Source organism: Leuresthes tenuis, unplaced genomic scaffold, assembly GCF_036924035.1.
Source record: "Leuresthes tenuis unplaced genomic scaffold, fLeuTen1.0.hap1 SCAF_17, whole genome shotgun sequence".
Lineage (NCBI taxonomy): Eukaryota > Metazoa > Chordata > Actinopteri > Atheriniformes > Atherinopsidae > Leuresthes > Leuresthes tenuis.
This window is the reverse complement of record NW_027325371.1, coordinates 15,502,998-15,527,053: the sequence shown is the minus strand read 5'-3', so window position 1 is coordinate 15,527,053 and position 24,056 is coordinate 15,502,998. Positions and strand designations below refer to the sequence as shown.

The window sequence follows — 24,056 nt, the reverse complement described above, 5'->3', positions numbered from 1 at the left end:
TGTTTCCACTGATTGTCAAGTTGGTGTTCTCTGAAAGCGGTGTGGGGTAAGGGACAATATGTATGTGTGTGCATGTGTGCACATGTGGTCTGTTCCTATGCAAGTCCTACACCAGCCTTCCTCAAACAACTTATGTAAAGCCATACATTTACACATTAAGAATGTTACAATCACAGCAATCTACATTTATATATATTCCACTGAATAAAAGGCAAAAAGATTTGGCAAGAAATCTATGGGCCAAGTTTAGTCTGAAACACAATTACAAGAAAATATAGAATGATTTTCAGTTTATTTAATAAAAAAAAGGGGGTTATGTTATGTCAAAATAACATTTTTGTTACCGTTCTTCTTTTAAATCAAAACTTTATGTGTGCATATCATCAAGAGAGACATGCCTCAGTCACTTGCTATAGTGCAAGTAAAGGGGAAGCTTAATGAATTCATCCCAGTGATGATGTCTGATCCTTCCACCTCCATAGACCAAAACATGGCTACTACAGGGCCGGGAAAAGCTGGTGCAGGGCTCATGTTACTATAACTGCCGACCTCTGACAAAAGAAAGAATAAAGAAGTACAAGAACGGGGATGATGGCAAACAGCCATGCCTTCCATGCTTCTGTTACTTGCATTGTAAAAGAAAAAAAGGGATTTAATGGTCAGTACAACCTGCAACGCTTCCACACTTCCATCTTCCACACCCAGAAATGTCCTGAACATGACACATTCTGGACAGCACAAAGATTTTTTTTTAAATTTCTGCGTGCTTCCCTACAGCCATGCATGTGCATAGGGGTTGTCCAGAGTCTTCTAAGAGCATGGGAGGTTTCCTTTGCAGACCAGAGGGTTCATGCTCAAAGGGAGGACAGCAGGACAGAGCCTATGGGGCCAAAAGTGGCAGACTCGGGCATTAAAACCTTATCAAGTCACTTTATCAAGTCAGTGCTAAATCCTTGGGCAACTGTGCTGACCAAGTTTTGTAGTTAGTGCGTATTCAGCAAATTAAATGACAACTGATGGGTTTGCAGACACATATAAAATACTAGATTATCCGGCCTCACAGGAGTAGCACTGAGAATTACACAACACATCTATCCAAGCACCCATTTGGCCGAATCTCCCCACATTCTTTCTATTCTTTTCTCTCACACACACACACACACTCATGCATAAACACACCCACTTTAAAAACACTTCAACACATTTTTAGCATGCAAGTAGAAGAATTGTGAGTGGAGACTCGGAAATAGATTGGGGACCATTGATGATCATCCTTATAGTCAAGCACACGAGCATAAGAACATAAAGCAACACCAAGAGATGACAGCAGCAGCTGAGCAAAGAGAGTCAGGGAAACATAGGGTGTTATGACTGTTGCTGAAGACAGGGCACAAGCGGAGATAAGCCCAATTTCAACCTAACGGCATTAAGTACAGAAGATCTGTTTGAAAAACTAGGCTGGTGTAAGATGTCATGCTAAAAAAGGCTGTTATAATACATTTTTTAAGAAATCTTTCCGCTATGAACAATGAACACAATTTGAAGACATAACAAATGAGGAAAAACAAACTTTCAAGAGGGATTGAGATTGAGAACGACTGAAAAAAAAAAGAAAAGAAACGTAAGAAGGCACAAGACAGGGTACATACACTGAGGTTACTGCCACGGTGCTTCCCTTTCCTCCGCTGCTGTATGAGCACAGAGAGGACACACAGACACAGAGCCACAAATACAACAGAGGTATGGTCACACATGGAGCAAAGGGAGGAGGAAGGAGAGGAGAGAGAGAGGGGGGGGGGGTGAAGAGGACGAGGATGGGTGATACACAGTGTGACAGAGAAATAATACAGAGGAGAGCAAGTAAAAACCAAGTTGGATGTTGAACCCAAACACAGATGGGGTGCAACAATGAAGAGAAGAAAGAAGGACAGAAAGAGAAGGAGGGACAGAGGACAGAAAAAGGTCTGATTAGACACCACAGCAGCAGTGAAGGCGAAAGAGAAACACCACAGACACTGTGAGTGGTGTGCACCACAGCCGCACTACACAGACACCAAAGTGCTAAATCAGTTACAACAGCAGTGACGACAATAAGCATATACACACACAAATGGATTTGCATTCTCACAAACACACGCGCACACAACTGCAAAGTCACACCGCAGCAGAGAGCAGAGTGACAGTACCAGTGTGACTGTGAGGTCACAAAGAACAGTGAGAGCGCAGGAAAGACAAATCCACAGCACACAAACACCCGCACACACTAATCACACACATCTGCAACACTCAACACCACGTTTGCTCCAGTCCTGGTTGGAAGAAAACACAAAAAGCCCCGAATATTCAAAATGCGTTCAGCAAGGAGAAAACCTTTGGCAGGAAGGAACAGACAGTTTAGTGAAACCACACAAACTTCAAATCATAAATAAATCTGAGTCCTGGCAAAGTAAGAAGAAATAATGCGAGGGCAGAGAATGTGCGCATGTGTGTGTTTATAAAAGTCTTGTGTGTTAATGACAACCAGAGCACTCACGGAGATATGAGACAAAATAAAATGAATGAGTGAAATGAAAAACAAGACCTTCAAGCAGGTGAGGAGATAAAGGGAGATGAAAACATCAGGAGAAAAAAACAGAAGGTCTGACTTTGCCTTGCTCGGTTCTTTTGAATCCAAGCTTGGAGGCTATGTTTAAGCAAAATAATGTCCATGTCATGTTCTTTGAGTGTAAACATGTACTTCAATGTAAAATGCAAACCAACTATTGCAAGAAATGCGCCTATTATGCCCTCCATTACTCTAACTTCTCCTAACTTTCTCCAGTGTGGATTCAAGTAACCGCAGCAACAAATCTTTAAGCAGTGAGTCAGATCTTGCTAAATGTGATATCACAAAATGAAGCGAGACATAATGGGGCAAATACAAAGACAGTGGAGAGGGTGAGAATGCTGCTCACTTGGTTGTCGCCTGGGAGGCGGGGCATGGAAGCGGCCCTGCCGTGGCCTTCCATTGGTGGAAAGTGATCAGTATCCGAGTAACCATCTTGCCCCATCTCTCTCAGCTCTACCGTCTGCAAACAGAGCAGGAGAGCAGGAGATGGTGTGACTGGCTGCCATGAAAGCTAACAGGGAGTAGGGGGACAGGTGGAAAAGTTCGTTATCCAAAGAAAGCAGAGAACCGAGGGTCTCGGCCAGACAAATGTGGGATAATTTGGTAAGTATATGTATGGTGAGTGACTGCCTCAATTCTTTAGATGTTGTTTTAGTTTGAAATCACATAGCATATAAAAGCTAAGAATTTCTTGGGTGGTTGGATCGCATGCAGAGAAGACTGAAAGTATACTCCAAACACAATCTAATTTTGTGTAACTGCTGTTATTTGAGCTGCAAGCAAATATCGGCAGAAGGTGATTTTTCTTTGTTGAATGACATTCATGTCAGATGGAGGAGCTTTGACAGTCACAGCAGGAATGGGTTTGAGGAGAAAACCATGTGCAGCCCAAAGGACATGTGAGAAACACAACTGTTGACAATATTCTGACAGGCAGCACATGAGGTTACGTAAAAATGACAACTGCTTTGGCTCGTTAGCTTGCACACACTGCAGTTAATGCAAATCCAGCATGTTGTTTCTGTGACCATGCAAATCTCCCCTTTAAACATGCAAGATTCCATTTTGTTTGGAGTATACCTAAAGTTGACCGCAAGGACAATAGGACTGAACTCCCTTTTGTTAACCAAACATTTGTTTGAAATATGGGTGCAGCAGTTGTTTTTAATTTCAGGTTGTCATCCAGTTTAAACCCCCCCACCCAATCCTGTCTATTGCCTGACATTCAGAGGAGGCCATGTTAAGGGGCTGGCTGCTACTGGGACTGATCAGTACTTTGAGGAGGATTTAACGGTATGAAGACGGAATATCACTCTGAAGGCTGAGGAAAGATAGAAATTGAAGGAAAAATTAAGAAGGATACAACGTGTGAAGAGAGAAGTCAGATTTAAGAGATGAGGTTAACAGCATGTTACTGCTGAAGAATTAAGCTAAGAGACTGGGCAAAATGGGAATGATCTACATGAGTCAACAAGGCCGTAAGGATGGTACGGGATGAGCTCTGAACGTCCTTATTTTTTTTACTAGGGTGGCTTCACATAATAAAGTAGATATCTAAGAAACTGACTGTGCTGGAAAGTAGCCGACGAACATGAAACAAATTGCAAGTCAAAGCCATCACCAACAGTAGCTTGCTTTTTTTCAACACCAACCTCATTTACTGTAAAAAAAGGGTGGCACAAATTTGATGTATCTAGACTTTATCTAATTTGTGTAACATACAATGTTTATGAACAAGCAGGACACTGCTGCCCATGGAAATGAAACAGCAATCTTTAACAGTGTAAAGATCATTGTGCGTTTTACCACTTAGTTGTCCTCCACTGTTCTTTGGGTGTTTGCTCAGTAACAATGACATGAAAGTAAAAACAAATGTTGAACACTTGCTGACACAAACTCACACACAAAAGGATGCATTTTATTTCTTTACAGTATGTGCTGTTACACGTGTGGTCCTGGATGTAAGTGTCTGTATGAACTGTCTACCTGCGAGTTGGTCATGCTTCCCAGCCCATCCTCAGAGTGCCCTTCAGGGCTCCAGCTGCCAGCCTTCCGGGATACCTCCTGGGCACGAGCCGTGATCCATGACTGGCTCTCCGGGATGCCGCCCTCCACTGGCCTGTGACACATGCAAAGCAACATAGAAGCATCTTCCTGCTTTGGTCTTCTATCAACAAATCACCTTGTCTAAGGGAAAACATGCCAATAACAGGAAACTCACAGTTTGTTGGCGCTCTCTGTTGTCTCAGGAGGTGGCAGAGTGTTAAGTCCCGGAACCCCATCCGAGGCGGGGGTAGGTGGCTCCACGCGCTGAAACAGTAATGGCGTTCGATTCTGTTTGAGATATACAACATGGCCGTCGCCAGCTATCAGGCAGACTGACAGGGAAAGGGGGGGAAAGGAGCAGAGCAGGAGCAGAACGGGGGCTGTCGCCTAAAGCAAGGCCAGACAAACAACATCATGAAAAAGAAATAAATGGAGGAGGAACTCCTGAGCAAGTGACACCCTGCAGCTAGCAGAATAAATAGAAGGACCGATGCAGGGACCAATGCGGGGACCATTGCAACAGGAAGTGGAATTCACCCAGTCAGTCCAGAGCTGGATCAAACAGAATGATCAGTAATCATCAGGTAATCTGGTGATGAAATTAATGTGGACAGAAGAGGCAAAAGAAAAAACAAAAAGAGAAGAAAACATGCTTCCAGAACTTTTGGAGTAGATTTACACTACAGCAATCATGTAGAAGGGAACATCACAGGTTAAATCGCATAATGAGACAAGTCAAATAGGAATTTATACTTTTGTGATGATTGATTTATTAGTCATCCACTAGAAAAGTTTTGATAACTTTAATAAGTGTCCTTATAATTCAGCTGCATAAACCTGCACTTGGTCATCACAAAGTGGCTGTTAACTTGCTACAATTTCAACAAAGTAAAGGAAACGTTGAGCGTCATCCATCCCTTTTAAAACCTCAGATTTCAGAGTTTTAGAAAGCTTAGAAAGTCTTGTTCCCTATAAACTTTGTTAAATCCTCCCAATTATGTTTTCAATCACTAAATACAATTTAAAGTGCAACATGTAAAACCAAGATTGCTGTCATTTGCACTTTTTTTGGATAATGAGACACTGCAGAGGATTCTCACTATGTTCTACTACAGCATAGTCAGTTCTGCTACAGAGTTTTCCTGAAAAGCAGCATGTGGACTGAGGAGCATGTGTAAGAGGAAAGAAGAAGAGTGAAACTGAACATAAATAAAAAAAAGAGTGAACACAGAGAATTGTGAGTGGTCAGAGGAGAAAAAAAGGACTGTAAAACGAGGGAGGAAAAAAAGGGAGCATTGACAAAATAAGAAAGGAAGGTAGTGGTACACTGATGGTTTAGGGACATTGTGACAAACATTACAACACATGCCATGAACACGATAAGTGTCCTGAGAGGCAGGCAGATATTTATGATCCAGTAGCATAAACGTGTTGAGGACCATAAAACTTTCATTTCAATAAGATGCCACTTTCATGTGAAAAATAATGAAATACAGCAGTGTTGATGTGGAGGGCGGCCCTCTCCTTTAATAAATGACAGAATGCTAAGTAAAGGGAAACAAAGGGTGCTAGTATGCAGTGCTAACAGTCCAAGGTTACAAGCACAAGTAATGGAAGGTTAGCAGATGCAGTATATTTGCAGGCAGTCAATATAACAAAGAAGCCACCGAGAAGATTCCCATAATGCTCAGGGGTGGGCACATTGGGGGCTGTGACAATGCCTACAAAAAATGCACAATCCGTTCATTTCTGCATTTTATTCTTTTTTTTATAGTTCAGTAATTCACCTAATGAATTTTGCTTACAGTTTTTCCTCCACAATGCTGAAATCACTGTTACAAAACCTCCCCACTAGATGGCAGCACTACATCTGCTTTTCAGCAAGGAGCACTGCACATTGAGGCCGCATTTAATTATGCCCATTTAGTTGACTGAATGGGGACTCTTCCTTGATTTTAACAGAGGCTGTCACAGCCCGGGCAAGTAGAAATGAAGCTACAGACCTGTGGTCTTTATTTCTGCACGTCAGTCTGCCTTTTACTTTTAGGGGTCAAGTGCAGGCAGGGTTTTACTTTACCAGAGATTGCAGTACCTGCTCATCACGAAGAGCCTGTGAACGTTTGATCTTGCTCTGCCGGTAGTACTCCATAATCATCATCGCAGCGTAGATTTTCCCCACCGTCAAGTCTGTCGCTGCTGAGAGAATGACAAGTTACCCTGCAAGATTAGACCCTTTTGGTATGGACCCTGAGCACGAGGAATGGCAGAGAAGGTTGAGGCATGCACACAAAGAAAGTTGCACTCTCACTCACTCGTATATACACACGCACACACACAAACACAGACACACACACACACAAAGATCTGTCATACACACAAACACAGAGCAATAGTCTTTTCACTGACAGATTAAACAACTATATTATAATCATGCTTAACTCAAAGCATCATTATATCAGGCACAAGTGAAATCTAATTTAGATACAGATCATGCTTGGTATGCAATACCAAACAACCCCACAAAATGTGGTTCTTGTGACATCCTTGGACTTTGCTGCAAATATGAAATGCAATAGTATCAGTTTCCAAGCGATTTAACATTAGTAAATCACATGCAACAAGCTGTTGGCTCCTGCTCAAAAGTTCTCAGTGTAAATATTGTACAAAAGAAAAAACAAGAAACTGCATCCAGTATACAGCGCTGACTGCCCTGGAGTGAAAAGACGTCTATAGAGAATTGATCTATAGTAAGGCACCCTCTGATTTCAGGCACAAAAAGAGGGACTGGTGTCGGTCTCGTGTGTGCATTTGTCTTGTGTCTAACGTGCAGCCTGTCGTCTTGGTTTGTGTCTTTGTGTTAATGTTTTATAGGATTGAGGTATTTGGGTGTGTATGTGTAAGGGGACCATCGCCTCACAGCAAGAGGTTTCTAGGTTCGAATCCCGGATGGGGCCTTTTTGTGTGGAGTTGCATGTTCTCCCCGTGTATACGTGGGTTCTTACCGCGTTCTCTGGCTTCCTCCCACCGCCCCAAAATATACATGTCAGGTTAATTGGTGACTCTAAATTGTCCCTAGGAATGACTGTGAGTGCACACGGTTGTTTGTCTCTATGTGGCGCTGTGATGGACTGGCGACCTGTCCAGGGTGTACCCCGCCTCTCGTCCAATGACAACTGGGATAGGCTCCAGCCCCCCTGCGACCCTAAACTGGCTTCAGTGGGTATAGAAAATGGATTTATGTGTAAGGGGATGTGCCAGCTGATTCAGAGGGTGCAGCAGTGATACACAGAGACAGACACTGGCTGAGAGAAGCAGACCTCAGGTGGTGTGAAGTGAATCATCGTTGGAGCACGGGGTGGCACAAGTTGGTTGAACCATTCACGAGTCGGTGCCTACACCCACACTCTGAGACTTACACTTATGTGGCGTAACCAGCAAATCCAGAGTCTTCTGGGACAGGTTGGGCCAGATCGCCATCATCTCTTTCCTCAGCTCTGCGTCCATCTGGTGCTTGTCAATACCACCTAGGTATATTCATGACAAAACCGACACACACACATATACAGGCACATACACAGGTGCATGGACATCGGTGCCCAAGTGCACACACATCATTCATACACATTAAGATTGATATAAAGAGGTAAAAGAGAGGACATACAAACAGAAACAAACAGGGAAAAAAAGTGTTTTTACTTAAATCATGATCATAATTCTGGTCAATTTCTGGTATGTTAAGCCCCTTGACTCCTAAAGATCCAACTCCTCAGCCTCACACACAAGTAACACACTACACATACTTTACGATCCTCTATACATGTGCTACAGAGGGAGAATCATCAGAAAGAGCTGAAGATTTCTAAGTTTAGTACAGAAACAGCAGACTGCACAATGATCTGATCAAACCCAAGGATATAATAGGGATTCCAAACCTTCCGTACCCTTGGCGATCTTGATATCCAATGCTGTGCGGATCAAAGCCATCAGAGTGGAGTTAAAGTGGACTGTGTTGTCATCGGCCACAGGCAGATCCATACGGAGCAGTCTCTGTGAGAAAGCCAATCAGGGTGAGCGGTGAGAAAACTGGGAAGTAAGTGGAGCGTATGTGGAACCTCCAGGTGACAGGGAAGAGGAGCGCCAGGTTTGTGGCAGGAAGGGGAGCAAGGAGAGGGAAGAGGGGGAGGGGTCTGAGATTGAAGGAGCTGTGAACAGCATCTACAGCAGGTGCTGACTCTGTCTGTTCGCCTGTAATGGCTCAGTTAAGAGTCCAGTGTCAGGTAAGGCATACTTGGTTTTTAATGCTTCAGTATGAACAAACTCAAAATATTTCTCAAATTTCAGGATGTTTTATAATATGAAGGAACCTGTGAGTACCAAAGTGATGAACAAAGAGCTTATAAGATTTGCCATTTGGCTCATACACACATCTGTGTCATGACTGTTCGTTTTACAATGTGATTATTGGCATCTAAAAGACCTCACAGGTTGGTTTAACTATATTCTTGAGCCTTCAATGGAAAAACAGGAGAACAGGCTGAGCAGGAGCTACTATTATCCAGAGCTCCCCCTTGAGGGTTGGAGGTTCACAGTGAAAACAACAAAGACCAGATAACAAACCAATAAACCAAAAACAAACTGAGGGACTGTTCTAGGGAAGGAGAGCACTTTGGTTTTCATTTATTGGTTTGATCCTTTGTAGGTCTTGTCGACTAGTAGTAGATTTAGACAACACAAAGACACACACCAACTCACTGGGTGATAATTCGTGCGCGTTTGGTGACAAAAGACGACAAGCGGAATCGGCGACAACCTTAACATGCAGTGTATCAAAGCCCCCCACACCCCACACATTCCGATTAAATGCTTCTCCTTTAATCCATCTTCCCCCAAATCCTTCTTGCATATCCCGCCCCCATGCAGCATGCAGTGCACACATAATATGCCTCACAGGACAAGCAGCTGTGCAGCTGTACACAGAAAGCATTCTCTGTTGGCGTCACTGAAATGAGTTTGTGAGTTGTTTTAATGTGGCTATTATTGGAAGGAATAAGGGAATTTGATGGAGGGCTATGCTGAAATGATGGAGCAACTTGGTCCACCACTAATTTTCTGAGGTCAAATGTGTGAAAAATGGGGACAGGCTCGGAGGGTTAATAGGTGAGAGAGAGCAGTGTTCCGTGGGAGCAGGAGGAGGAAAACAATGAAGCAAAAAAAAAAATAATCCAAATGTATTTAGGAAATTTGAAGTGAAAAGAAATACTTATTCTGCAGGAACATAAGGAGAGAAAATGATAAAGAAAGGAAAATCTGTTGTTCATCAGGTGGAGCATATAAAGGGACCAAATTGGAGAAACAAAGACAAAACAATGCCAAAAAAACTAAATAAAAATAAACAAAAAATTAAAGAAGCGTCACCAAACTTAGATGGTTGTGTCTGTATAAAGCAGTCCTGCCTGAAGGCTCTACTGTCTCTCTTCAGGACAGAGAAAATTGAATAGAAAAAGAAGTAGAGCTTGATGGGTCATTGTTCTGTGGACTGGTTGGAAGGGTAAAGGTAAAGGTTTGGATTTCTCTCTTTGGCAGGGTTGGTAACATACACATAGATAACACCCTTTTGGAAAATTGTTCCAGTAATAATGATCAAGGGACATATTATCATGTTAAACCATGCATGAAGAGCATGTTAGGTTGATGAGCAGGGGGAACTGAAGGTTTACTTATTTTCTCTATTTCAGGAAGGAGGCTTATGGTTTCAAAATAGGGTAAAACTAGAGGGATATGGAGAGAAAGAGAGTCTGAGGTAAGGATGGACGATGGCGTGGGTTGCAGTAAGATAAAGCAAAAAAATGACTAGATGAAGAAAGAAACCAAGAGAGCATAAAAACATGGGATAAATAGTTGCTGAGGTTGTAATCATTATTTTTAATGTGCAATCAGGGAATTGCAGATGAAAATTTCCCACTAGGACTATAATTTGAGAGTGTAAAAGCAATGTAGCCTGTGGAAGGTAAGTGGGTATTGGACTGACATGCTATTAATTGAACTCATGTTTACGCTCCACCCAATTTGCGACTGAAAATAGTACAAATTGTCAGTACTGTTTGCCCCAAGTCTCCTGGAGAAGGAGCAACGGCTGGATAAAGCGATGCTTGGGAGTGAAATGCTCTCCACTGCCTACAGGCTGTTTGTCTGGCTGATCGTTTCTCATGAGACTGTCAAGCTGATCACGCTGGAACATATGGTAGCATAAATGTAATCACCATTCTGTACATTTCTACTTTCAAAAACTAGTTAATCAAAGATCTTTGTGTCTGTGTTGTCTTTGACAGACAGGGGTGTGTGCAGGAGGGAGGAGGTGGTGGTGTTCATCGGCCATGCAGAAGGAAGGTGAGGGAGTGTCTATGCGTGGGGAGGGGAGCAATATGCAGAGATGAAGGGGGCTGGAAACAGAATAGAACTGCATTGACGACAGAACCAAAGGACAAAGAGAAGATTGGACTTGCAGATAGAGAAGGCTGCTTAGGGGCTTGGAGCTGCTACATGAAGGGTGACAGAAAAAGAACTGCTTCTGTATGGCAACCAAAGGCTCTCTGAGGAAAACACATCACTGACACAAGCCCTTCTGCTCTCTCTACCATGAGAAATAACAGAAAATATCTATGTGTAGGTTGATACGACCTAATTCCGTGTGCGTTTCTGTGTATGTGTTGTGAGTGTTTGTGTATCGGCTTCATCCACAGAATGGAACGAGTCAGAGGACATAAGTCTGGTGGACCTTCCAAGCCCTGCTGCACACGCATGCAGTTATGTAAGTGTGTCTGTTTAGCAGTGTCTCAAAGTGAGGACAAGTCCATGTTTTCATGCATACATTAGACGTATGAATAATGGTAATAATCTGTATGCTTACCACCATCACTCTGTTTTTAGACTATGCAAAAAAGACACTGTTGATCGTGATGTGCACAGCATTTACATGTTTGTGAGACTTATGTGTCCAACGGTGCAAACGAGCTGAGAAGGTCCCTCTTTTTCGTTCCCTCCTGTGGACACACAACCCCGCCTCATCTTTTCAACCTAACTGTCCTGCTACCTGCACCCACCAATTCCACAGCACCACACAACGCCACAACACTGACCAGCCCACCCCCACTTTCCACGAAAAGAAACAGAAATAGAACCAAAGAAACAATGACACTAAAGTTAACACCACGCTGAGCGCTTAAATCCCTGGGCCCTCCCTTTCAAACCCGCCCAAATCCCCACAAAACACCCATAGAAGGCTCGGTTAAAGATGGGGGCCTTTCTGACCTTGTAGGCCACCCGTGCTGGACACCTCTTCCCGAGGCCTAGTGGAGGACTCATGTGCCTCAGCATGTCATACATTTCCCTGCAACTGATCCTGCCACTGCATCAGCAGCCAGTGCCACCACCCCGTTAACAAAATCAAAAAAGAGAGAAGGCAGACAGTGGTAGCAGTTATAGCATAGAGTTGAAAGGAATGAATAGAATATTTAGAGAGAAAGAGAGCAAAAATAACTAAAACAAAGTCAAATAAAAAGCAGAAAGGCGAGGTCATTGGGATCATTTGGACAGACTGTGGCCACGTGGCTTTTCTCTGGATTGCAATATTTTCTTCCACTTTGTCATGACAGAGAACAGAGGGACAAAACTGGGGAGGGCAACAAGATGAAGCTGGGAATTGAGAAGTAAATATCCTCTTTTGGAACCTGAAGATAGTTATGGTCAAGCAGAAGTACAGAAGAATGCAAAAGTTTGGGTACCTTGGTCAAAAATTCTGTTCCTGTAAATGGTTAAGTGAAAAGATGTACTGATTTCCAAAAGAGCATTAAGTAAAATATAACATATTGTTTTAAAATGTTAATCTAGATGACTTTTTATTTCCATCTTTTACAGTTTCAAAATTACAAATAAAGGAAGAAGAGCCAAAGCAAAAGTCTTTGAACTATTGTTTGTGAGGATTATTAACCATTTCGGCGACCATGAGATAACCTTTAGCCTTTTGAGGTAGTACATGAATCATTTTGTAAGGGTTTAGATCATTATACTGTTGTAGGAACTGTTCATTTTCAGCTTTCCAGGCATATGATGTTTGTTCCAGGTATCTAATCGACTCCAGTCAAATGCTTATCATTCCACTGTCTAAACAGTTGAAGAGGTGTTCTTTTTATGAAATTCTTCAACCTTTTCATCTTAAAACCCCCCCTGAAACAACAACAAAAGAAAACAAAACTCCAGCTTCATCACCCAGCGATCTGATTCATTCCCAAATTGATCCCGTTACTTTCAGTTATCTATTGACAAACTTCTGTCCTTCCTTTGTAGGGACTACTTTAGCTTTGAGATTGCTGGGCTGTGGTTTAGAGAAAACCATGGCAACAGTTTGTTGGGATCAAGTTTGACGAGTCACACATAAAGCTTTATCAAAAACTATCTAAGACCCTAAAGCTCTTTGACTTGTGTCATTTTCCATTTTTGCCCACTCCAAAACCTTCCAAATGAAAGATAATTCTTAACTTATACCAAACAGAATTTACAGCCTGTTACACAGAGTTTCCAATTTAGGGACACGGATTAATTGAAAAGTCTGGATAATACAAAGATAACAGTCAAATCTTGCTTGAAATGCAGAAATGAATGATTTCTTGTTTACTTTAATTCATCTCGAACAATCTCCATGCCTTTTTGAGTCATCAGTTCACTTGAAAATCCAGAGTCACAAAAGTTTTCACCAGATGTGCCCAGACTTTTGCACGCCACTTTATATTTACTACGTCTTAGAGTGTGTGTGTTTGAAGAGAAGAGCAGGGCGAAGCTTGACAGCAGGCAGCAAGCTGCACCTGCTTGGATGAGACAGGGGAGGAAGAGGAAGTGGTGTCAATGCAGTTTCTGTCTTTCCCCCAACCCCTCAAAAAACCAAGAACAATGCAACACTACAATGGGCAACCTCAGCTTGCTACATTATAGCCATGGCTCCACAGCAAGCAAAAGAAAAACGGATCTTCAAAAAAAAAAAAAGAAAGAAAAAGAAAAGAAAAAAGAAAAAGATCCATTCGACAATGTGACAAAACTTTTAAAATGTGTTTTCAATTTCATTTTGTGCAATTTCACATGCTTCGCTTGGTGTCTGCATTGTCCCGCACATTCTCTCAGCAGTTCAGAATGCAAGTCGATAATGGTGGAAAAGAAGTTGTAGGTTGAAATGAAAAACGCAAACAAAACGAACTGAAACAAGAGAACAAAGCAGCATTCACTCCATTCCTGGATGCTGTGGCTAGCAAGTGTGGTTGAGAGGTTTCATTTGAATGGAAGTCAAACCTTGCAGGCCACCCTATGGGGGCATTTCTTGCCTAAGCCGAGAGGCGGGTCGATAACTCGTAATAAACTGTACATGTCCTTATAATGTATGCGCCCGCTGCAAGAAGAATACAGGGGAGTTAAACACGCACACAAACAGGAAAAACAAAACACACAAACAATTCAAGAAAGAAAAGAGGACATTGGGAGGAAGAGCACAAGATTGACAAGAAGAACACAGTATCTGAAAATACATCACAATATTGGAAAAATGACTCTTGAGACATCTACACTTTAATTCACACAAATATTGAACACACATTTCACTGCATGGCACATTCTATTCAATGTGGCCATCAGCACTGCCAACACTCCAGCTTCCAAATCTGTTTATTATCACCTATTCTGTTGCTCTGCCTCTTCTGTAGTTCAACAACCCTTTCCGTCTGCTTTCCTAAACCAACCCCTGACAGGATGTGTGCACAATGTAATTTAAGTAATAGCACACATACTCCAAAAGCATGCTCTTGGTAATTGCTTAATAGCTGCTTGTGGTGTTCAGATTCCCTCCCTCTTAAATATATGCTCAGTGTTAGCCATGTGCCTTCGTTTCCTGTTTTGTGTTCCCTGTGTGTGTTTGTTGAAGAAAGGAAACAGTGAAATGTTGCGTTAAAGGGTAAAAAAAAGCTAAAAAGCTAAATCTAAAAAAAAAAACTATTTCAATAACCTCTCATTATGAATAACAATCAATCTTATCTAAAGTATCTTTCCAGCACATTCGAAGATGACCCTTCAATTTTCTCTTTCAGTAGTCTATGTGCAGTCTAGCTTAAGGGCAACACACAGGAACTGGAATACAGATACCATGAAACTTAGCATGTCTTCATGCGAGACATTGATATTACAGGGAAGTTTTGTTTGGAGTGGAGACGTTGCCGCACTAAGTTTTTGGCAGTATACCGATTCCAGAGGAAGGAGAAGGCTTAGGAACGGGTGAAGGATATCTCAGGACAGTTTACAGTAAAGGGGGTACGCAGAGGAGTAGGGAGGGGTTGTACAGTGTGACAGGGATAAACAGATGCTCAGTGAGGTTATACTCAGATCCATTACAGACCCCTGGCAGCTGTTTTGCTGGAGCACCAGATCAGTTTTTCACTATGCCACTGAAAAAAATCTCGAGCTCATGTTTACCAAACAGGAAAACTGTCACAGAATTACAGTGAAGTGACCGCTGTCATTGCTTTGGCCTTGGCCTGTGTGAGCAAAGCTTGTTAGAACCTCAAAAACATACAATAAAACATTCAATTAACCTGAAAGGGAGGTTCTGCGACTGTTTTTGTAGCCATATGTGGAGTGCATGTGCAAACATGGGACATGTTTCCAAATACATGTCCAAGTATTCATTTCATGATCAATAAAAATTGCAGGCGAATGGTTAGTTCTTCCTTTTTTTTGCAGGTGCGTCTCTTTGCATCCATATGTGTGGCTTGTATTAGCACTCACCAGGCGGCAGGATCATACTCGGCCCATATCCTGACATACTCATCCAGGTGGTGAGGTCCCAGAATAGATGAATCTCTAGTCAGGTACTCAAAGTTGTCCATGATGACGGCTACAAACAGATTCAGCATCTACACACATGTGCACATGAATGCAAATACAAAAATACGATCAGCTATGAAATAATCAGCTGAATAGTTCATTCATTTGGAATCTTGTGCTAACAAATAGGGCTTTCTTTTCAAGAAAAATATGGAGATGCAGTGATATTTTGTATGTTTAAGCTCTTCCTTTTGCGTGTTTTTGGATCAACAAGATAGCGACAGACTGTGGGCGAGGATGTGAAATTATGAAGCAGGAGCTCACCAAAAACGAGCAGAAGAAGATGAAGGAGACAAAGTAGAGGTAGGCAACCTGGCTACCACACTCCGGCTCTGGATTCCCTGACAGGGGGTCACAGTAGTTACCCCCCAGACACGCCAGCATGATTTCGTGCCACGCCTCTCCCGTTGCACTCCTACAGATGCATAAAAAAGGCTCTTTTATCGCTCAAGAATTTCTGTAAGACTGAAAATTTGACTGAAATTGATTTGTAAGATCAATCAGAAACTAGATATTTGTTTAGAGAGAAAGATTGATGTTGAATTAAATATATTATGCACATGCAGGAGATAAAACACAAATAAGCACCGAAAGAGAAGCATCAGAGCCTGCACAAAAGTCCTGAAGTTGTTGTGTTGATTGATAGCACTCTCTCCATCTTCTTCAATTGCAATGTTGCCAAAGAGCTGTCAAAAACATTGAAAACCACACTTTTATTGTAAATTTATTGAAAAAATCTTAAATAACCTTTAAAAAAGACATGCTACTGTCACCATTTGCAAAACCTTAATGCACCAAATCCTTATGACCATTAACATCTGTAGAGGGGAATCACTCTCCTTCTCAGCAGTGTCCTCTTTGTACTTATACTATAAAATATATCAAATGCTTCCCACAAGCACAGTAATAATTTTTAGGTCGAGGCTCTCACCCACCTGCATCCCAATGATGGCGTAGATGAAAAACAGCATGGCAATGAGGAGGCAGACATAAGGTAGTGCCTGAGGAGAGACACACGAATCATATTGTATGAAATTGATGCAGAGTTTTAAGATTTAAAAGACTGTACTTGAACATGTGTCAAGTCTGCACATGTGAATGCACAGGATTTTAATGTGTTATCCTGTATAATCCTGTTTATGTTATCCAAACCTTGAAGGATTGAACAAAGGTCCAGAGCAGGATCCGAATGGTTTCTCCCTGCCTCAGCAGTTTGATGAGACGAGCTGCCCTGAACAGCCTTAGGAAACTTAGGTTGATGAAATTATCCTGCAGCACAGCCACATCACGACCAGCGATAAAGACAGATGGGGAAGTTGAAGGTAGGAACGGAAATACGAGAGGAAGGTGACAGATAGGGAATGAGGATGTGGGGTTGGAATAAAATGAGAATAGTTAGATGCACTGTAAAGGGTGTAAACAGTGTTCCAAAAACATAAGTGGGAGGGGGGAACAGTCAAACTGAAAACTGATGGAGATTCAAACTCAATACAAATGAAATAATCAGGGGTCAAACAAGTCAAAGCAAACCAAACTCAAATCAGCAAGGCTCCAACAAACTTTTCATATCCAATAAGTCAGACAAAACCAAACAATGCAACACAGGGGAAAGGAAACCATCCAAATCTAGCTAGTTTCATCCAATTGAAATCGACACATTATTACTAATCGTGTTAGGAAAGGTGAGTAGTTTGAGTGCAGGGACGTTAGGACGTTTTCTTGGAAAGACAACCAAATGCACCAGTTCTCTCAAGGCAAATATGTCATTTTTAAAATGTACCAAGCCCACAGCATGCAGATGCAAACCAACACAAGGCAAAGCAGCAAATTCAACAGCAGCTCATGCACCATCCGATAGGACTGACTGTGGAAGTAGCTTGATGTACAGTCGTGATGTCATAGTCAAAGAAAAAAAAAAATCAAAAGTCACAATATCTCGTGTGAAGTCTGTTAGGTTCCCACCATTTCAGATCTTTCTGAAGATCCTTTTTTTTTTTTTTGGTAATCAAAAGGGGATTTTTCATTTTGTCACTCGTGGTTGACTTTCTCTTCCTCAGTATACGATATGCACTCTTCGACTGTTTATCACAGTAAAGAACAAAAGGGCTGCAGTTTGAGAATAAGTGCACAAAAGGAACTGGCAGCAGCCTATGCAGGTTCCCTTTACCGTACAGCTTATACTACAGTGTTCTCTGCATGTGTCGTGAAAATAAAGGATTCCTGCCAAAGACATGCAAGGGTCATCATGCATCACTTGTCCTCTCTGCCAGGGGCAAAGCTTCGAACTCGCTCAGTTGTCCGTGGAAACACTCTACCAGTCACTGTCATATGTGTGGGTGAGTATGTGTACACCGTATGCTTGTATGATGAAAAGGCTAATTTCAATGGATAGATGTAGCAATCTATTCCAGTTTACAGAGTCCAATCCTTTACAAACTGTGCATTAGTTCTAAGTAAAGGATATGCAGTGAGTGTTGTGGGTGATTGGAGTTCAGCAAAACATGCTATTTTTCGCAGCCATAACACTGGTTGGGATGCAGATAAAGCACATGCAGTAAAATAAGATCTAAAAAAAATTACAAACCCTCTACATGTGGATGTTGCAGGTATATGGTTTAAAGCAGCATATTTTGGGATTTTTGGTTGATTCGAAGAACAACCAGACAGATTGACCAAGCCAGTTGTCATGGGTGGGCACAGAGGATTCATAGTGCATTTTGATTGGGCAGATTCACAGCAAGTAGAAGGTGATGGGGGAGAGAGGGGGACGGGGCAAAGTAGATTACAGTAGGCCGTCGTTAAGTTTGTGGACGATTTAAAGAAAGCATGTGAAAAGATAAAAAACAAAAAAGAGAAATCATCGGTCAATGCAGAGATAATTCAGCACAGTGCATAGATTTTGTATGTCTATCCTGAACTGATACCAAGCAGCTTTTTTTTTTGGAAAAATGTATGGATTTCAACCAAGTATTCATGACTTCATACATCCTGAAATATATTCAAGAATGTTAATGGTTAAAGAACTGCCATTTCCGCCTTTAGATAATGCCTTCAATCATTTGTATCGCTTCCTCCCTCAGACAGAACTGGAAGATCACGGCTCTTTGTAGTTATTGAGCTCTTGAATCTTAATCCAGCTAATACTATGCAAATTTGACTTTGTCATTCTTGGGTATGAGCTTTTGAATTCCTTTGAATAAAAGCTATACAAGAGATCTACACACCTCCACAATATGTTTAAAGTATTCCTCTAAAGCTTAATTAAAATGAAAAATGATTCAAATCTGCCCTGCACCATTCACCAAGTGTATTTCCTCCAAACAGCTGAGGTACCACTTGTTCAAAGCTAGCCTCGAGCTAGCTAAGAAGTGTATGTCTCTAATATTTCCATTCCTCTTTGGGAATTTACAGAGTTTTTTTTTTAAGTGTTTTTTGTTTGTTATTATTGTTGTTTTTGCTCCAGTTGCAATATTTTCACCCACACTTGGACAAATTCATCTTTACAAGCCCATTCACATATTACGAGTCAAAACACTGCTTTAACACAATTTCAAATAAAATAAGTACTTAAAAAGAAAAGAAAAAATATATATAAATATATACTATATATTATACTATATATTTTTTTATATACATGTACACATGTATATACAGTTTATATATATCTATATATATATATAATATATATATAGATATATATACATATACTTTTTAAATATTTCTTATATATACATTTTATATATATAAATATATATATACATATATATAGACTACACCCTACTGGTGATATAGACTAAAAATTTTGCTTTTATCTGTCTAGATTTGAACTAATCCAGTTTGTTCTTTCACCTCTAGCTATGATGCTTGAAAAGGGACTCAAAGCTTTTCTTGTGCAGGTATTTCTTTCCCATTTTATTTGTCTCAGTGGCAAGCACACGGTACAATTTTCAATGGAACTTTCTGCCTTTAGCTGTTGTGACTAATAGAAGTCTGATACAACCTGATAACATGAAAGCCTGTTGGGCTTCTTGGACAAACTGTGAACTTGCTCTCTGTAGTGCACCAGCATGCTTCCTGCCTTGCTGTCAGTGCCTCATAGCGAGCTAGCTGGAGCCCCATCCCACCAACTGGGACAATTACATAAGACTTTCAAGAGATGGGGATGGGTGGGGGGGGCATGCATGACTGAGCAATACTGAACTCAACAGTGGCATCTAACTCATGCTCTCCTCAGACTGCCTGTCTTTTCTTGTGTAAGTTTTTGATACACTGACAGATGTGAAAGTTCACAGACATACTAAAATTTGGCTATAAAACTTTGCGAAGTTTCTGTCATTTTACACCCTTGAGTCCTCAGTACAGAACTTTCAAAGATACACACAAATGCAAAAAATACTCAAATCCTTCCACTTACCCCAAGCTCCGTAACCAGGATGTCAGTAACGCTGCCCAGGACTGTCACAAAGTCAAAAATATTCCAGGCATCTTTGAAATAATTCTGTAATCACGGCAAAGAGAGAAGAAAGACATAGACAGAAGATAGAGAAATAGAAATTGGAAAAAAAAAATCGAAAAGGATGAGGTGACATGAAGCCAGGTGACAGAAAAATGCATAACATGGATGAAAGAGGAAATTAATAGAGCAGATTAATATTCACAGAGAAACAGGGCAGTGCAAGGGGATGGAGTGCACATGGAACACAGTGAAAAAACAAGGAAAATGATACAGTGGGATCATAGTGATATCAAAATAAAAAAAAGCACAAGTTTAAAAAAAATTTTAAAAAAGATTTAAAGGTAAAACATTAGAAAAAGAAAATAAAAAGGGGTGAGTAGGCATCAGAGACAGAAGGAGAACAAGAAAGGGAAAAAAAAGTCAGAGTCGGACAGGAACAGGAAGAAATTAGATGAGACAAATGGTCCATCAGTGACGGCATGTTGGATGGATGCCCGCAGACAGGCTCAGGACAAACTGTGCTGCATCAGCCGACTACAGCAGTCTTCAGACATCAAATACTGATATTCTACTACATATTCTAAAACACAAACCACACCGAGAGAAATTCAGTGAAATTCTTTCAGTCTCAAAACATTCAGAAGAAGCATTACACAGTCTAATTGCTTCAATCAGCATAACATTTTCCATGCATAAATAGTATATTCAATAGTATAGGTGAAAAATATGTGAATTAGATCTAAAAGTTGAGTGATTCAGAGAGAAAGAGGGATTGTGAGGACAAAATACTGATAAATGAGCACTCCTGCTTTCCGACATATTGCCTGTAGCCAATGTATGCATTAGACATGAGAAGGGATGAGACGAGAGCAAAGGAGGCATCTATTAAGATGAACCACCTTCATACACATATCTGTGAGGGACGGTATTACTTGTGTTTATAATATGCAGGCCGTGTTTGTTCATCACCCTCTCTAAGATTCAAATCCCTTCCTGCTAAATCACGACCTTCTCCAAAATCTTTGCTTCTATTTTCGCCGCCCATATGTCATTCACTCTCATTCCTCTAATTACTCTCTTACTGTTCCCCCTTTGCCCTTCATCTCCTTCCAGCATCCATCCCCAAAATATCTCTTCTATCCATTTTTTCCTTGTCAGTCTGCTCTGCGGCTCCATGGACAGCGCTCTCTTTGGCTAATTTCTGTCAGCTTCCTATTTCTTTGCGTCTTTGCTAGTTACCCCAAAATAGCACATTGCCCCCCATCCCCCACCCCCAGTTTCTCCTAAAATATGCAAAACATAATGCAAAACAATATGACAATGTGACAGGGCTGCAGTGAAGTCTACCATTAGATGAAATAGGACAATGGCTGCATGTTTTTATTTTTATTTTTTCTATATTGTGGTCCCTTTTAAGCACATTAGTTTGTTATCAGGCACACGTGAGTATTACGTTTTCTTGTTCTCATCAAGCATTGCATAGTGTCACTTTCAGTATCTTTTCTTAAGACTGTTAAAGCAAACCGGAACAGTTGCCCTGGGCTTTAAGACAAGGGCTGATTTCAGCCAGAGAGAAGTAGATTTCAAAGTCATAATTTGTCACTGAGGAATGTTCTTATTTAGTTTTTGTCAAATTGTACCTGGAATGCTTTCTTGTCACATTTGTTTGTCTTTGAACAACTGGCTCTGCATTTTTTTCTGTCAAAGGAGGCATTTCATTTGTCACTATTGTACTTGGCCAGGCGACCCTTAGCTGATCAGTAAAGACAGTAACATCAGATTAATAGCAATGAGGGATTATTAGTCCAGCAGTTCCACAAGGATACAGCTAGGCAGCACATTCTCACAAAACACTAACCCACGCATACATACACTCACCAATACTCCAAAGGCAATGATTTTGAGTACACACTCCATGGAGAAGAGGGAGGTAAACACTATGTTCAGCTTGGCTAACACGGCCTCGTAGGTGTCAGAAGCTCCATCATACTATATAAAAAAATTAAAAATTCAAAAAAACAAAAACAAAACATGAGCACACATTTATGCTAGAAAACCAGCAAATAGACACAAGAGAAAGGATTACCATAAACAAAAAAAAGGTGTGTTTAGGGCCTGTAAGAGAAGAGTGTATGTATAAAGACACAAAGAGACCCAGCTCACCATCATTAAGAGTCAATCAAATGTGAAATAGTGTCAACGGCAACATCTGAATCAACATCTGGTGCAAATGAATGAATGAGCGTTGGCTTTATTTTTTTTCAAATGAGAGGCAAAGCAGCAACAGACAAAGCTTAGAGGTTAGATGGTTATGTTTGTTGATGTGTACATGACCTTTACCTTCATCATCAGCACTACTGTGTTGAGCGCGATCATAGCCATGATAGTATATTCAAACGGTGGGGACACCACAAATTCCCACATTCGGTACTGAAAGCTCAGCTTGTTCTGAGGCATATGGCGTGTTAGAGGCTTGGCGTTGATGGCAAAGTCTATACAGGCTCTCTGTCAAGAAAAACAGAAGATGTATTTAATGGTTCTGTTTTTTGTACTGCCTTTCTATGACCCTATTCAGTACTTAAATACCACTTCCTTTTCTTCAACCGTCCTCACCTCATTCTTTTCTAAACTATAGTCCTCCATCATCTTGTCTCCCTGTTCTTGGAAGGTGATGATAATGAGAGCTACGAAGATGTTGACGAAGAAGAAGGGGAAGACCACGAAGTACACCACGTAAAAGATGGACATTTCCATCCTGTATCCGGGGCTCGGGCCCTGATTCTCATAAGTCGCATCCACTGAATGTTTCAGCACTCTGCAGCGGCACAGACAAGGACGGTAGGTGGTTATCAGTTGTCAGAGAGCATGTACACACTAAAGGTGACTGTACGTTATACGTTATACTCACTGCGGCCACCCCTCTCCAGTGGAAACAGTGAAGAGGGTGAGAAGGGCCCAAGCCACATTGTCATAGTGGAAATCGTACTTCTTCCACTCCCGCTTCTGCGCCTTCACTTCGTTATCACGCTCGTACACTAGATACTCGCCTCTAAAATACACAAATCAAATAATCAGTATCAGTAAAGCGGACAGTTTGCGCTCATGTATGTTTGATTTTGGGAATTTTTGTACAAATACTAGAGACCCTTGAAATATATTTTACACAAATCAGGATGAATACAGTTTCTACGTCCTGACCTGCAGTCACGCTCAAACTCTTTGGATTCATCAGTGCAGTAAAAGAAACGGCCCTTGAAGAGCTGCACAGCCACCACAGCGAAGATGAACATGAAGAGTAGGTAGACGATCAGGATATTGAGCACATTCTTCAGAGAGTTCACCACACAGTCAAACACAGCCTGAGGACAGAGAAGGACAACGACGGGGATTTTGGTTACATTCTGAAAAAACACAGTGGACTGAAATCGGTTCATTCATTTTTTTTGCTCTTGAGATGTGGCAAAAGAGAATGGCTAAATCTTAACTTTTGTTACAATGACAGTCCTGCTTTGAGGTGAAACATTTCCGGCGTGAACGTACCTTGAGTTTTGGAAGACGTTTGATAGTCTTCAGAGGACGTAACACTCTCAGGACCCTCAAAGACTTGATGGTGCTAATGTCTTTTCCTTTACTGTTCCCCCTACATGTGTGCATATACACACACACACAGACAGACACAGACACACACACGCACATTAATGAAGTGTTAACAGGTTTAACAGTACATTACAGCCTTAGTCCTCTTGATTCCAAAATGGCAACGGGCAGCCATTTCTCGATGGTATTTGTATCCGAGTTAACTCGAAGTGAGTAACTGCGTCTGGGTTAATATAGCAACACATGCAGTATTGCTATTATATTACACGTCAGCCTTATTTCTAAGTGTGAGGTTAGTGTTGTAGCTACATGCTAGAGTCGTGGTATTTTATAACTACAACACATGCTGATATCATTCCTGTCTGAATGCTATCTGGTAGCATTTGTTATACACGTTGCAACATATTTCAATGCTTTACACAGATGGGTAAA

At 41.3% G+C, this 24,056-nt stretch overlaps 1 protein-coding gene across 13 annotated transcripts in view; it reads right to left on the bottom strand.

Annotated features, from left to right (window-relative positions):
• Positions 1-24,056, bottom strand: part of cacna1aa (calcium channel, voltage-dependent, P/Q type, alpha 1A subunit, a) — a 56,058-nt gene that overhangs the window by 6,000 nt on the left and 26,002 nt on the right. For 4 of the 13 annotated variants that reach the window (XM_072369420.1, XM_072369416.1, XM_072369408.1 and 1 more), the window contains 20 exons: positions 23,568-23,667; positions 23,226-23,386; positions 22,936-23,076; positions 22,641-22,842; positions 22,368-22,532; positions 21,906-22,016; positions 19,986-20,069; positions 16,724-16,840; positions 16,507-16,572; positions 16,160-16,257; positions 15,836-15,986; positions 15,473-15,600; positions 13,991-14,087; positions 8,587-8,701; positions 8,071-8,178; positions 6,747-6,850; positions 4,830-4,942; positions 4,595-4,727; positions 2,955-3,068; positions 1,650-1,688 (listed from right to left, as the gene is read on the bottom strand). In XM_072369420.1, the coding sequence (XP_072225521.1) occupies positions 1,650-1,688; positions 2,955-3,068; positions 4,595-4,727; positions 4,830-4,942; positions 6,747-6,850; positions 8,071-8,178; positions 8,587-8,701; positions 13,991-14,087; positions 15,473-15,600; positions 15,836-15,986; positions 16,160-16,257; positions 16,507-16,572; positions 16,724-16,840; positions 19,986-20,069; positions 21,906-22,016; positions 22,368-22,532; positions 22,641-22,842; positions 22,936-23,076; positions 23,226-23,386; positions 23,568-23,667 (2,347 nt within the window). Of the gene's footprint in view, positions 1-1,649; positions 1,689-2,954; positions 3,069-4,594; positions 4,728-4,829; positions 4,943-6,731; positions 6,851-8,070; positions 8,179-8,586; positions 8,702-11,962; positions 12,060-13,990; positions 14,088-15,472; positions 15,601-15,835; positions 15,987-16,159; positions 16,258-16,506; positions 16,573-16,723; positions 16,841-19,985; positions 20,070-21,905; positions 22,017-22,367; positions 22,533-22,640; positions 22,843-22,935; positions 23,077-23,225; positions 23,387-23,567; positions 23,668-24,056 lie in introns of all 13 variants that reach the window. The other 9 variants (XM_072369412.1, XM_072369409.1, XM_072369414.1 and 6 more) reach the window with 9 other exon arrangements.